Source organism: Austrofundulus limnaeus, unplaced genomic scaffold, assembly GCF_001266775.1.
Source record: "Austrofundulus limnaeus strain Quisiro unplaced genomic scaffold, Austrofundulus_limnaeus-1.0 Scaffold23, whole genome shotgun sequence".
In the NCBI taxonomy this organism is placed as follows: Eukaryota; Metazoa; Chordata; class Actinopteri; order Cyprinodontiformes; family Rivulidae; genus Austrofundulus; species Austrofundulus limnaeus.
In genome coordinates, this window is record NW_013952425.1 from 1864092 (window position 1) to 1876092 (window position 12001).

A 12001-nucleotide genomic window follows, 5' to 3' on the forward strand; every position below is an offset into this window, starting at 1 on the left:
GGCTAGACCGTCCAAATTCACAGCCTCTTTTTTTCCGGTCTTCCCGGTCTACCAAGGACCCGGCCCTCCGAGACCGGGGAGTCTGGGTCCTCCGGAGGACCCGGCCTGTCGTTTTGGACACAGCCAATCACTATCAAACCAATACTGCTTGACCAAACATTTCCATTCTTGAAACTGAAACACAAATGGTAACAAGTGGGAAATCAATATCGGACGTTAACATCAGTCCATTTTTACTTAATCGGACCAATACCGACATGCTAAAATGACCAACATTGGTTGATACCAATGTTAATGCCAATATATCATGCATCCCTAAATTGGTGTTGTTGCATTTTTTCGCAGTGTTTAAGTAATTTCAACAAGGAAATGTAGGATTTAAGTATTTGTTTTTGCTACTTTCAAGGTCAGAAGCTAAAAAATTTGGGAACCACTGGTCTACACCACTGAGTCTGGAAAAGACGAGAAAATAAATCCTCTTAGGGCATGCAGGGCAGCAGGCACCTATGTTCTCATCACACAAACACTTCAAACAGCCAAGGCATGACAGAAGAAAAAAGGAATGAAAGAGAGATGAGACAACTAAAGATGATCGACAAAAACAACCGGGTTTATTATCAATTGTATGGCCTAAAAACCCAAGATTAAAACCTGTCTTTAGGAAAACAAGTCTAAAAAAAAAAAAACCAAAACCCAGTTTGTGCCATTAAACTAAACTAGTTAGTTCACAGCTTATTTCCTCAGTGAGTTTTATCTTCCTGAAAAAAAAAAGCCCATGTTACTCTGCAGTAGGGTTGGGCATAACCGTATCGTGTGCAATTAATCGTCAGAAAAACACTAATCGATTACTTTTTGGCACTTGTTAATAGGATTAATGCCACCAGGCAGAGTCCGCTCGTTGCTCCTCTCTGCTTCAAATATGATGAACATTAAAAAATAAAAGTTCTGTAATTTATTTATCTATCAACACAATTTAAAATTTGATGTATAGCCTGAAGTCTGTAATTTTGACACAGTTTGGAACAGATTTGTATGAAGAGTAAATCTTTTCCCACTAAATTTGTCATGTGACCAGGACATGAGGATATCCAAGGGATTAAACGTCAAATTAATCGTTATCAGCTAAATACCACAATTAATCGTGATTAATTTTTTTGCAATGTTGCCCAACCCTACTCTGCAGAGGACAAAATCAGGACCACTTACTTGCTTTAATCAACCAAAATGCTCCTTTGAATATGAGCTTAATTACCTTTAATAACAAGTTATATAAGAAAACATGAGCTGATGACTAAAGAAAGCTTAGACACTCCTGTAGGCATTGATCTACAGGTTGAAACTTAAACAGCTAAACAGAAATAGTCACATATGCCAACCACTCTCAAACCCAAACCAAACTCTCATCAAAAATAAATAAATAAACAAATAAATAAATAAATAAATGAAAGAAAAGAAATTGATGCAAAGCTTTGAATTTTTGCACATTTGCAGGTGACCAAGCCCAACATCGAAATTGACTTTAATGTAGAATAAAAACAAACAAATCTATGCATCTGTATAGGGTGTGTTTTAGGAGTTTCACATTATTGTTTTAAGCAAATGGAGAACAGCTGCTCACCTAAACATAACTGAGGCAAACACATTTGAAATATTATTCATTAGGAGAATGGCACCATGAGGCTCACTCAGGTGTGCTGTTAATAGCTGAAAGTGAATCTAATCCCATCACAGTCTACGTTACATCCTGGTTTTAAAACCCCACAAGGATTAGTTTACATCCTGTAGGCTTTCACAAATGCCTGGCAGATGTGGCGTCATGTGTAATCACTTGTTGAAAAGTGAAAATATCCCCCCTACACTGAATGTAGACAGTCTACTACAGTTGGAACAGGGTTTACATTTATTGCTTGTGACTTATCAAGCCATGTTTTGGCTGTCAGAGCATAAGCACTGCAGAAGCTTTATCACCACTTGCCTCCTACATTTACATTTCCATCGGATTTTTGATAAGCTACACCTCCTGAAGCTTGGGGGAAAACCCATGCAAAATATAGTACATACATGTGTGGCTCCATCAAGAGTAGTGTGTTAAGACTTGTGATACGTTACACAGTGAATACAAAATTCTCAAAATACAGCATAAAATTTCTACATAAACAACGTTTAAGCTGCCTGAGATTTTCAAACAACCTTTTTCCACATGTTTAACACTTCCTATACAAATTTATATTGAAGTACAAGTATTTTGTTATCTTTCACCCAGTGTGAGAGATCACCAGTGTACAACACAGATTTTTTTATTATTATTTTTTTTTATTTGGGAAAATGCTTTTCTTTCAGGCTGCTTCCTTATGCTGACATTGCCACAGTGAGCAAACTTGTATGACAGATTTGGCAATAGGCCTGTCGCGATAAGCAATAAATCAATTAATCGCACCATAAATTATAAAGTGGTTGATCATTTTCATTTGCCAGCTTGTTTTCTTAGTGTCTCCCTCTTTTCTACTTTATAGCATAATCTTTTCTACTTTATAGCATAGCAAAATTTGTCATTGTGACTAGTGCTGGGCGGTATACCGTTTTATACCGAAAACCGGTTTTTATTTTTGTTATGGTATGACTTTTCTGAATACCGGTGTAAATAGCCTGAACACGTGCGGAACGTTTCGTTGTGGCCGCCAGTGAACTGTTTCCCTGGGGACATGTTTCCTTGCAGCACTGCTAAGCACATTAGCATGCTAACGTTATTGTTGGAAAAACTGGCGGCGGGTGGTGTTTTTCAGCAGCTTATATTGTCTGACGAGACTCTAGCGTGCTTCTATTGTGAAAAGCTAAAGGGGGGGGGGGGGTAGTTTTGTAGTGTAGCTGAATTGACTGGTTTACAAGGTGAGTCGTTTTTTTAAGTTTTATTGACACGCAACGATTGACCAGTTAATGATTTTTTCTCAACGCTTCACAATCGGACCTAAATGCATGATTACTGTCTACAACCAGGCAAAGATGAAAAGACGTACATGAGGAGGGCAACAGTGATACAGAGGTACAGTAAAAAAAAGTCTTAAGCAAAGTTTGTACATTTTATTATCAGCTGAGCTGTGAGGGAAAAAATACTGTCAAATACCGTGAAACCGGCGTAATTGTTGAAAATACCATGATATAAAATTTGGGTCATACCGCCCAGCACTAATTGTGACAGGCCTATTTGGCAACTGTTATACGTTGGATGTAGGGGTGGACCGATTGCAGTTTTTACTGATCTTTAAAAATTCTGACCTGCTGATTCAGATTTTTTTTTTAAATAGCTGACACTGTCAGGTGTTATAAGGTCACAATACAGCTTCAATGCTCCCATTAAAAAACACTGAATGCCCTTGAAACAATATAAACTTCTTTTACTGGACAGTAAGTAGTGCTCGCAGCAGAGTAAAAGGGGACAGTGGATGATTTTCAGACATTTGTGGAGGTAGATGGAAGCCAATCTCGTCCACCAATCTTATCAAAGTATCAGATGATTTCCGATCTCCCAAAACTGAGGAAATCTGTGCTGGACGGCCTTCCTCACGCAATCTGGGCTTGAACCATGAGCCTCAGAATTACAAGACCTTAGCACTGACCACAGAGCTACTGTGGCCCTCTTTTGGTACAAGTATTCTAATATAAGAAATTATAATAAACCGTTTCGGGGTTGGATTTAGGGCTGCCACGATTAGTTGACGACTAATCGATGACTAATTTAATAATGGATTAATCTTTTTTTTTGTTCTTTACTTTGTTTTTCTCTCCAAACTGCTTTGACACCTTCCACTGCCACATCTGCCTTTCTGTCCTTGACACGCGCAGTCGTGGTAACTGGGGTAGGCCGTGGACGTCACATTATACAGACAGGCTCTGGTATCATGGCTATCCGGCAACGGAGCTCAAAAATGTGGGATCATTTTAAGAAAATGAAAGAGAAACCTGTGCAATATCTGTAGAGYAGAACTTGCCTTCCATAGCAATTATTTTTAGTTAGCATATAGCTAAAATCTAACCATGGTTATATAATAGCAGCTGCATTGTGGCGCGATAAGCTGTATGTTTTATAGTCCATTAACGTATGATCCGATTAGTCGACTAATYGAAAAATAATCKGTGATTAATCGATTATAAAAATAATCGTTTGTGGCAGCCCTASTTGGATTGATAAAAACTTTTTAATACTGCTCATATCTAATGTAGGTCAATCCCATGACTCAAGCTTCCAGGTTTTATTAGCAAAAAAAGATATGTACACAGCAAGTGTATATTGCTAATTTACTGCAAGTGCCTCATGGTGAGTGTTTAGACTCGGTTTATATTATTTTGGGGGGGCAAATGACTGTCAACATGAATTACTCCACAGGCAACATTTATTATACAGAGTTTTGGACCATTTTGTGTTTAATTTTAAACTGGCAAATATTAAACTACCCTCATGCTCTGTGCTGCTCAGGTGAAAAGGCATGTAGCTCACCCTACCTACTGCGCATGCGCTGAGCTGTACGAGGGACGCATACAGGGCTTTGTTTACATCGAGTGTGGACCTGCATTTCAGAACCTCATTCAATCCATGTAGAAAACCCACTGGAGTAAATTATTTCAAATTGCACCAGATATAGTTCAGGATAACCTTTGCAACCTTTCATAACTTTTGCAATGAGTACCTTAAAAACATGTTTTTTTTTTTATTTGAAATATTTCCAATTAATCATTAGGAGGGGGCTGCAGCTTTCCTATTTGTTTACATGAATGGTAGAGCTCTTTATTACTCACAGGGTGACTGYTCTGTTCGGGAAGGAGTCCGGGGGTAACACCTGTTCGAGCTCCATGTTGCTGCAGACCACCTTCCTGTCGGACTGCGGGCTTTTCCCACCGCCTTTCGGGCGCTCCTCCGACGTTTTGCAGAGGAGCTGTTGCTGCTGCGCCGTGGAGCCTGTCGGCAGCAGCAGCAGTGAAAACACCAACAACTGCAGCCTCATGATCCCCCTCCTCCTCACCATTTACAGGGGGGGGGATATAAATGCGTTTGACGCCCARCAGGGTTAAGCTCAAAGCGAGGGTTTCAAGCCAGAGAAAAACAAAATCTCTGCCGCACGATGAGAGTGTTGCTGCTTGGTTCAAGTGATCCTTCCTCCTCCATTTCTCTCAATCCGACCGAGGTGTCCTCCTCCTTTGTTTGGCAAAACACTCATTTATAATTCCCATTCCACGGTCCTGATAGGGCGGTTTTTATCACTACAACTCTTAACCCCGCAAAAAGCTTAGCCCACTTTAAAATATTGTTGCTTCTTCCTGAACATTCAGCCTCACTTTGTTCAGCTCGTGTCCAGCTCGGACTGTGTTGTGTGTTTCCCACAGGAGGCGGCTGCGCTCATTCCAGGTTATCAGCTCCTAACTTCAGGAAAGGCCTTCTTAGCTCCTTTTTCTTCATTTAACTCCAGAGTASTTTTGGGGAGCGTACTAAACTGCAATAAAAACGCGAGAGCGAGCGCATTATCCGCCGAGCCGTCGCAGGAAATTACTTTCACATGAACTGGGACAACAAAAGAACAACTTTCCGAGCTTCGGACGTGCTTCAAAATCTCAAAAATCCACCAAAAACGCTTGAATCCGTCGCTTGGCCAGTTAGTCTGCGTGAAACTGTGACAGAATCGGTCTAAAAAGCACTTAAAACTAATCTTCGGTACAAAGTTAAGTCCGCTTCTCTCGTTTTGCTGTCCCGGCGGTGTTGTACGGAATTCTGTGATGGTTCCCAGCTGGATTCCAAACCATATCCGGTTTGCTTTTCAAAATAAAACGCGAATCCCTTTGATACCCATCATTTCAGTGGAAGGAAGGAGCTCATTACGAAGTATGAAATAAAAACATAAATAAAATTTAATATTCAGTTATATCATACAGCGCAGTGTGAATGGAAGGAAAGCAAGTAACACCATCCAGCAAATAGTCCCAATTATTTTTAAACAAGTTATACAATATGTATTATTTTACTCTGACAGATTACATTTTCCATTTAGAAACAGTTATTCTGAATCTAAAGCAATTACAAAATTTCCATTTAGCCTTTTAACTTAAAGACAAAAATAACTGCGCACCAGTAAAATATCTCAAACTTTCTGTTTTTGTTTTCCTAGAAAACATAGTCCCAAATTGTTCTGTTAAAGCCGATCTCTCATTTGACTGAGTATCAACTGTTGAGTTTTCTATTTTTTTTTCCTTTTCAGKTAATAAAATATTTTTCAAGCAAAAAAAAAAAAAGTATGTAATGCACAAATCAATCTAAAGTCACCTATACGGCAAAATCCCAGAAATGTCACAAAAAGTGACTTCCTCACCAGGAGGTGAACATTAGAGCCGTTCTTCCTCCGTGTGGGTTAAAAATGTTCATGCAACCTGAGATATAAATAATAACGTCTCCCCGACCCACCCATGTCCATTTCATTTCTTTTTCAGTGTTTCAAGTGGATTTTCAAAAAGGACATTACACACAGATTTTGTTTTTAGATAAAACATACAGAACACTTTTTAAATCTTACTGATCGAACAGTGCTCCTAAAGCACCAAAAATGTCGTTTGTACAAAAGGTTGTTTTTGTTTGTTTGTTTGTTTGTTTGTTTTGATGTGTAGTAAGCAGAACAGCTGTATTTAGAAAAATGTTTACGTTATTTGTTGCAGTAATGTAGTTCTAATATTTCAACAAGACTATTATTATTATTATTATTATTATTATTATTATTATTATTATTATGCAAACCCACTGAAAACAAATTACCTGAAATCTCATTTAAAAACATCTGTAGATTTTGCCCATTAACATCAATGTAATTCAGTGACAAAAAAAAGCTAATGAGTAGTGTCCCATTGGCTAAAGCGCACCACATGACATTTAAGCCACGCCCAGGAGGAGGTAAACCTGAGTCGTGCGCTGTTTGAACTGTTCAAGCACAAACTTAGCATTTTGATAAGATAAGTCGTGCAGGGCTGGCTGTTCGAGCGCTTTAAGCTTGTAAAACATGTTTCCTTCTGACTTTGCTTGGGGAGCATCAACTTCCGCGTATCAAATAGAAGGTAAACAGACTGAATACTTAATTGGAAACACATTTAGCAGCTACTGTTTTGTCTGTAGGCCTCCATTATTGTAACTACTGCAGCATTCATGCAAGCATTTAAAGGACACTAATGTGATTCATGCAGTGTAGATGTGACCATAGATGCATTTTATTTTAATCTGCAGTTTTTATGTTCTCAAATTGAGCAACTTGTTTGTTTTGGTTCAGGTGGATGGCAGGCAGATGGAAAAGGACCGAGCATCTGGGACACATTTAGTCATGAGAAAGGAAGAGTGTTTGAGGATCAGAATGGAGATGTGGCCTGTAACAGCTACGAGTTGTGGGAGAAGGACCTGGAGTGTATCCAACAACTTGGACTGACCCACTACCGCCTGTCTTTCTCCTGGGCCCGCCTCTTACCTGATGGAACCACACGGAACRTCAATCAAAAAGGTATTTCCTTCAAACACACTACATTTTTCATACGTTTTTTTCAGTCTAAATTCTTTATAGGCTAGTTTACATTTTCTCTAGTTTCAATGTATTTGACAACTCACAAAAAAGACAATGTTGCATGTTAGAACAATGCCATAATTGCTTTGCACACACTATAGATTACACTATAGATTATGTAAACTTGGGTTTTCTATGATTTTTCTTGTTATTTGATCTTCTCACTGTCTCAACAGGTGTGCAATACTATAACCGAGTGATTGATGACCTGCTGGCCTGTAATGTGTCACCAATGGTCACTTTGTACCACTTTGACTTACCTCAAGCTCTGGATGACCTGGGAGGCTGGAAGTCACCTGAGATGGCAACACTTTTTGACCAATACGCCACATTTTGTTTCAAGACGTTTGGGGATCGGGTCAAACTCTGGATCACAATCAACGAGCCGCTCGTATGTGCCAAAGAAGGCTACGAAGACGGTATCCATGCTCCGGGGTTGGAAGAAAAAGGCATAGCTGCCTACGTGGTGGGGCACAACATGCTGCGAGCTCACGCCATGGCGTGGCACAGCTACGACTCGGAGTACAGAGCCATGCAGAAGGGTGCGGTGTCTTTGGCCCTCAACAGCGACTGGTTTGAGCCTTTAAATCCCGACTGTACTGAGGACGTCGCTGCTACGGAACGGGATCTTGCGTTCTCGCTGGGGTGGTTCGCCTGGCCCGTGTTCGTCACTGGAGATTACCCAGAAATGATGAGGCGCGCCATTGAAAGTCGAAGCAAGGAGGTGGGATACATTGGTCCCCCGAGACTTCCCACATTCTCAAACGATGATCCGACCATTCTGGGAACAGCCGACTTCTTCGCACTGAACTACTACACGTCCCGAAAAGTCAAAGCGGGGGAAGAAGGCGAGAAAATGTTGAGTATGATGAGTGACAAAGATGCAAAGGAGATTATAGATCCATCCTGGCCCATTTGTGGTGTGTCCTGGCTGGCTGTAGTGCCCTATGGCTTAAGGAAACTATTGAAATATATAAAGGTAAACCATAAGACTTTTTTCTTTTCTATTTGATTATTCTAAAGCAGTGGTTCTTTACGTTTTGATTATCCTAAAGCAGTGGTCCTTTAATCCTGGTCCTTGAGGACCACTATTCAGCATGTTTTAGTTGTTTCCCTGCTCCTGACTTTGTCTACATTCGGGGAGTATTTTACCAACTAAATATCAGTTGAGAGCTGAGACTTTCTGAAGTGTACAAATGTAATGTTTGATGTAAACAAATGACTCGTAATTGTTGGCAACAAAACATGACACTGCTAGTTTTGCTCCCCCTTTTTTTTTTTTTTTTACAAATTATGTATTTGGTAGTGAATAATACACATTCAGTTTTTTTTTCTTTATCATAGATGATACAGAAATAAAAACATTTCAAACCAAAAACCACCGAAAACTGCTGTTATGCTGTAAGAAAATTCGTATTCAATAAACTGAAGTCGATATAATAAACACAAATGTTAAATAAAACGATTTGTAGGAGGAATGAAAACCATACAACACCAGAATTCTGGAATCGAGTGGGGTTTATTACTGAGCCTGCAGACAGGAAACCCACACTGTCCGAAAACCAGGAAGTTCCTGTATTTATACAAGTTCTTCCATGCCTGCGCTCGCCCCCTACTGACCTACGGCTGAATCACAGGCATTCAGACAAAATCCTCAGCCAATGTTATTCCACCGTTTAATTATGTGTTGTAACAGATGTTTCGGACATGTAACTATACCTATTTTAATCAAAACACAATAGATTAAACACTGTCAATGTTACAACAAGGAGAACTTAAGAATATAGTGTTGTGCTTTTAAAATTAGTACTAATCTTCCTAATTTTTAATTTCTTCACAATGCCTTCTAAAGGACAGTCTGGTCATTTTTGAAGTGAGGTTCTATCACTAATCCTGAGTACCTCATCAGCCTTGACATCAGTCACTGAAGACTGAAGGTAATAAGATTTTGTCCAGGCTAAGTGAAAGGCTAGCCAAACAAGGGCTAATTGTATACGGTATTCAGGCTTATAAATCCGCTTATTCTCAAAAACAACCAAAACGCTACATTTTGCCATCATTAAATCTGTACACGGTTGCCAGACATCATTTGAATAGTTTGCTACTGTTTTAGAACCACCCAATCTGTTACAAATGCATTTGTGCTGAACAGACCATGGCACGTTCAGGTCTACAATGTGCTGACGGTGTTGAATCTATCAGCCCCCCTTATCTTTACGTCTAGTCTGTCCAAAGGTTTACAACTCATGGAGGACTGATACACAGAGAAGCCTCTCGGCTTGTAACAAAAATAAAATAAAATAAAAAATGCTGAGCATGCATACATTTGCATAGTAACACAGACTTTGTTCGACTGATAAACAAAAGGAAAAAAATTATTTTCTGTCTGAGCGTTCTTTTACACTAGTGTAATGATGTTGGTCTTTATTTGGCTAACTCTTAGCCTAGCCTCGACTAAGCCTTATGCCCACTCTCTGTACTCTACGACTAATGGTTTAGCTGATAAGAACTATTGATACCCKTTGGAAGGAACGTCACTTTGATACTGACCAGACTATCCTCTAAAAGACTATTTTTTTTTGTTTTCTTTCCTCTTCCTCAGGATAGACAACTTTCAGCCAAACAAACAGAACCTGTCTGGCCTTAGTCTTTCCATTTATTTTATTTGCAGTAATCCATTGTAGACACCTTTTTTAGAAACACACTGATGCATCATTAGCTCTGTCACTTTGTATGAAACAGTTACTTTGTCAAAAAAAAGTGTTTGCAAACAAGCCATTTCCTCCCATTGTAACTTGCCGCGGTCCATTAGTTTGTGTCTAGCACCGTTAAAATACAGCTAAATGGAACGTTGTGGACCAATCTGTCTCTCCTCTGAATTGTCTGACAACCATGATGCCCTGTTTGACGAAAACATTTCCCTGTGTGACTTTCTAGGACACCTTCAAYGACCCAACGGTCTACATTACAGAGAATGGCTTCTCTCAGATGGGGCCTGTGCAGATGGAGGATGTTCAGCGTTGTGAGTTTTTCAGCAGCACCATCTTGGAAGTGGCTAAAGGTATTTAGAGAAACGAAAAATTATTTTAAATCGATATGACCTGAGAAATGTTTCTAAATGGGTAGAGAGAAGCACTTGTGCGAATGCTTAAATTTTTCGTCTTCGTTTTTTGGCACGTATATCATTCTGCAATTAGTTGTGCTGTTTCAACAATTTCTGTATCAAAACATTCRGCTCCATCAAGACATTCCTGCTATGACTCGTGGCACTTCAGCAATGTATACTTTTTTTGTGACCTTTAGCTTTTTTGGCCACGTTTTTGTCATTGAAAATGAACGGAACTGTCTTCAACGTTCGTTAAAACTTTTCAAAATGTTCATAAGTCTTTATTGTACTTTTTTCTGAAAAAGCTWTTTTTTACTTTGTGCTAATTTCAGCTCCTTTTGGCTTCTATTTGGCCAATTTTAGCTTTTTTTTTTTTAACTATTATTCTGACCATTTTTACTTTACTCTACTGTTAAACTTTTTTTTCAGCTGCTTTCTATTTGACCTTTAATGCTTCTTTTAGCTGCTTTCTGATCGTTGAAGCTGTTGCTACTTTTTAGCCAATTTTAGCTAAATTGACCTTTTTTGTAATAATTTCAGATCCTTAGCAAGCATGTTTCTTTGTGCCAATTTCAGCTACCTTTTTAAGCTATTTTAGGCTAGTTTCAGCATTTTTTAGCTAATCAGCACAAATCTTTGAGCATTAAGCATTCACACTGCTTTTTCACAGGAAATGCAAAATTTCTAGTTGCACTTGCATGTATTAATGTGACACCACCTGTGTTATTTATTTATTTATTTTTCTTGTGTTCAGCTGTACAAGAAGATGGCGTCAAGGTGCGTGGATATTTCATGTGGTCACTGATTGACAACTTTGAGTGGGCTGATGGATTCAGCGTTCGCTTCGGCCTGTTCCACGTGGACTTCTCTGATGCCAAGCTGACTCGGACCATACACCGGTCTGGGCAAGAATACGCCAAGTTCATCTCGAAACACCAAAAGTCTGGTGGTCAAACCCAACGAGACGAGCCGCCTGAGTGGAAGGCAGAATGTGACGGTAATGGGAGAAGTTAAGTTGAAGCGTAGTGTTGGTAATAAAAAGCCAAACACTGATCTGTAAATTCTCAGAGAATAAAAAATAAATAAATGAAACCAGCTTGTTTTACTTGTCCCTTTTTGTTAGCTTAGGCAGCTCTCTTGTCTGTTAGCAAAATATCTCATGAACCAAAAACAGATTTTAACAAAACTTTAAAAATCTAATCAATGGATATAACATTAACAACTGATTATATTTTGGAGTCAGCCAAATTCAAGATAGTTGTCACAGCCAGCTGGCATTTGGTAATATAAAAATAGCTATACCTTGGCCAGTTTG

At 39.2% G+C, this 12001-nt stretch overlaps 2 protein-coding genes across 2 annotated transcripts in view; one reads left to right on the plus strand and one right to left on the minus strand.

Moving 5' to 3' along the window:
- The window catches only part of adgra3 (adhesion G protein-coupled receptor A3), a 32443-nt gene extending 26679 nt beyond the window's left edge, over positions 1-5764 (minus strand). The window contains exon 1 of the mRNA XM_014004366.1: positions 4792-5764. Coding sequence (XP_013859820.1) covers positions 4792-5018 — 227 coding nt within the window. The 5' untranslated portion in view covers positions 5019-5764. The remainder of the gene's footprint in view (positions 1-4791) is intronic.
- Positions 5765-6920: 1156 nt separating this feature from the next.
- On the plus strand, positions 6921-11781 carry gba3 (glucosidase, beta, acid 3). Its single transcript, XM_014004367.1, has 5 exons — positions 6921-7086; positions 7296-7520; positions 7757-8559; positions 10518-10641; positions 11441-11781. Exons 1-5 carry the CDS (start codon positions 7032-7034, stop codon positions 11698-11700), a joined length of 1467 nt encoding a protein of 488 aa, XP_013859821.1. The 5' UTR covers positions 6921-7031; the 3' UTR covers positions 11701-11781.
- The last annotated feature ends 220 nt before the right edge of the window (positions 11782-12001 follow it).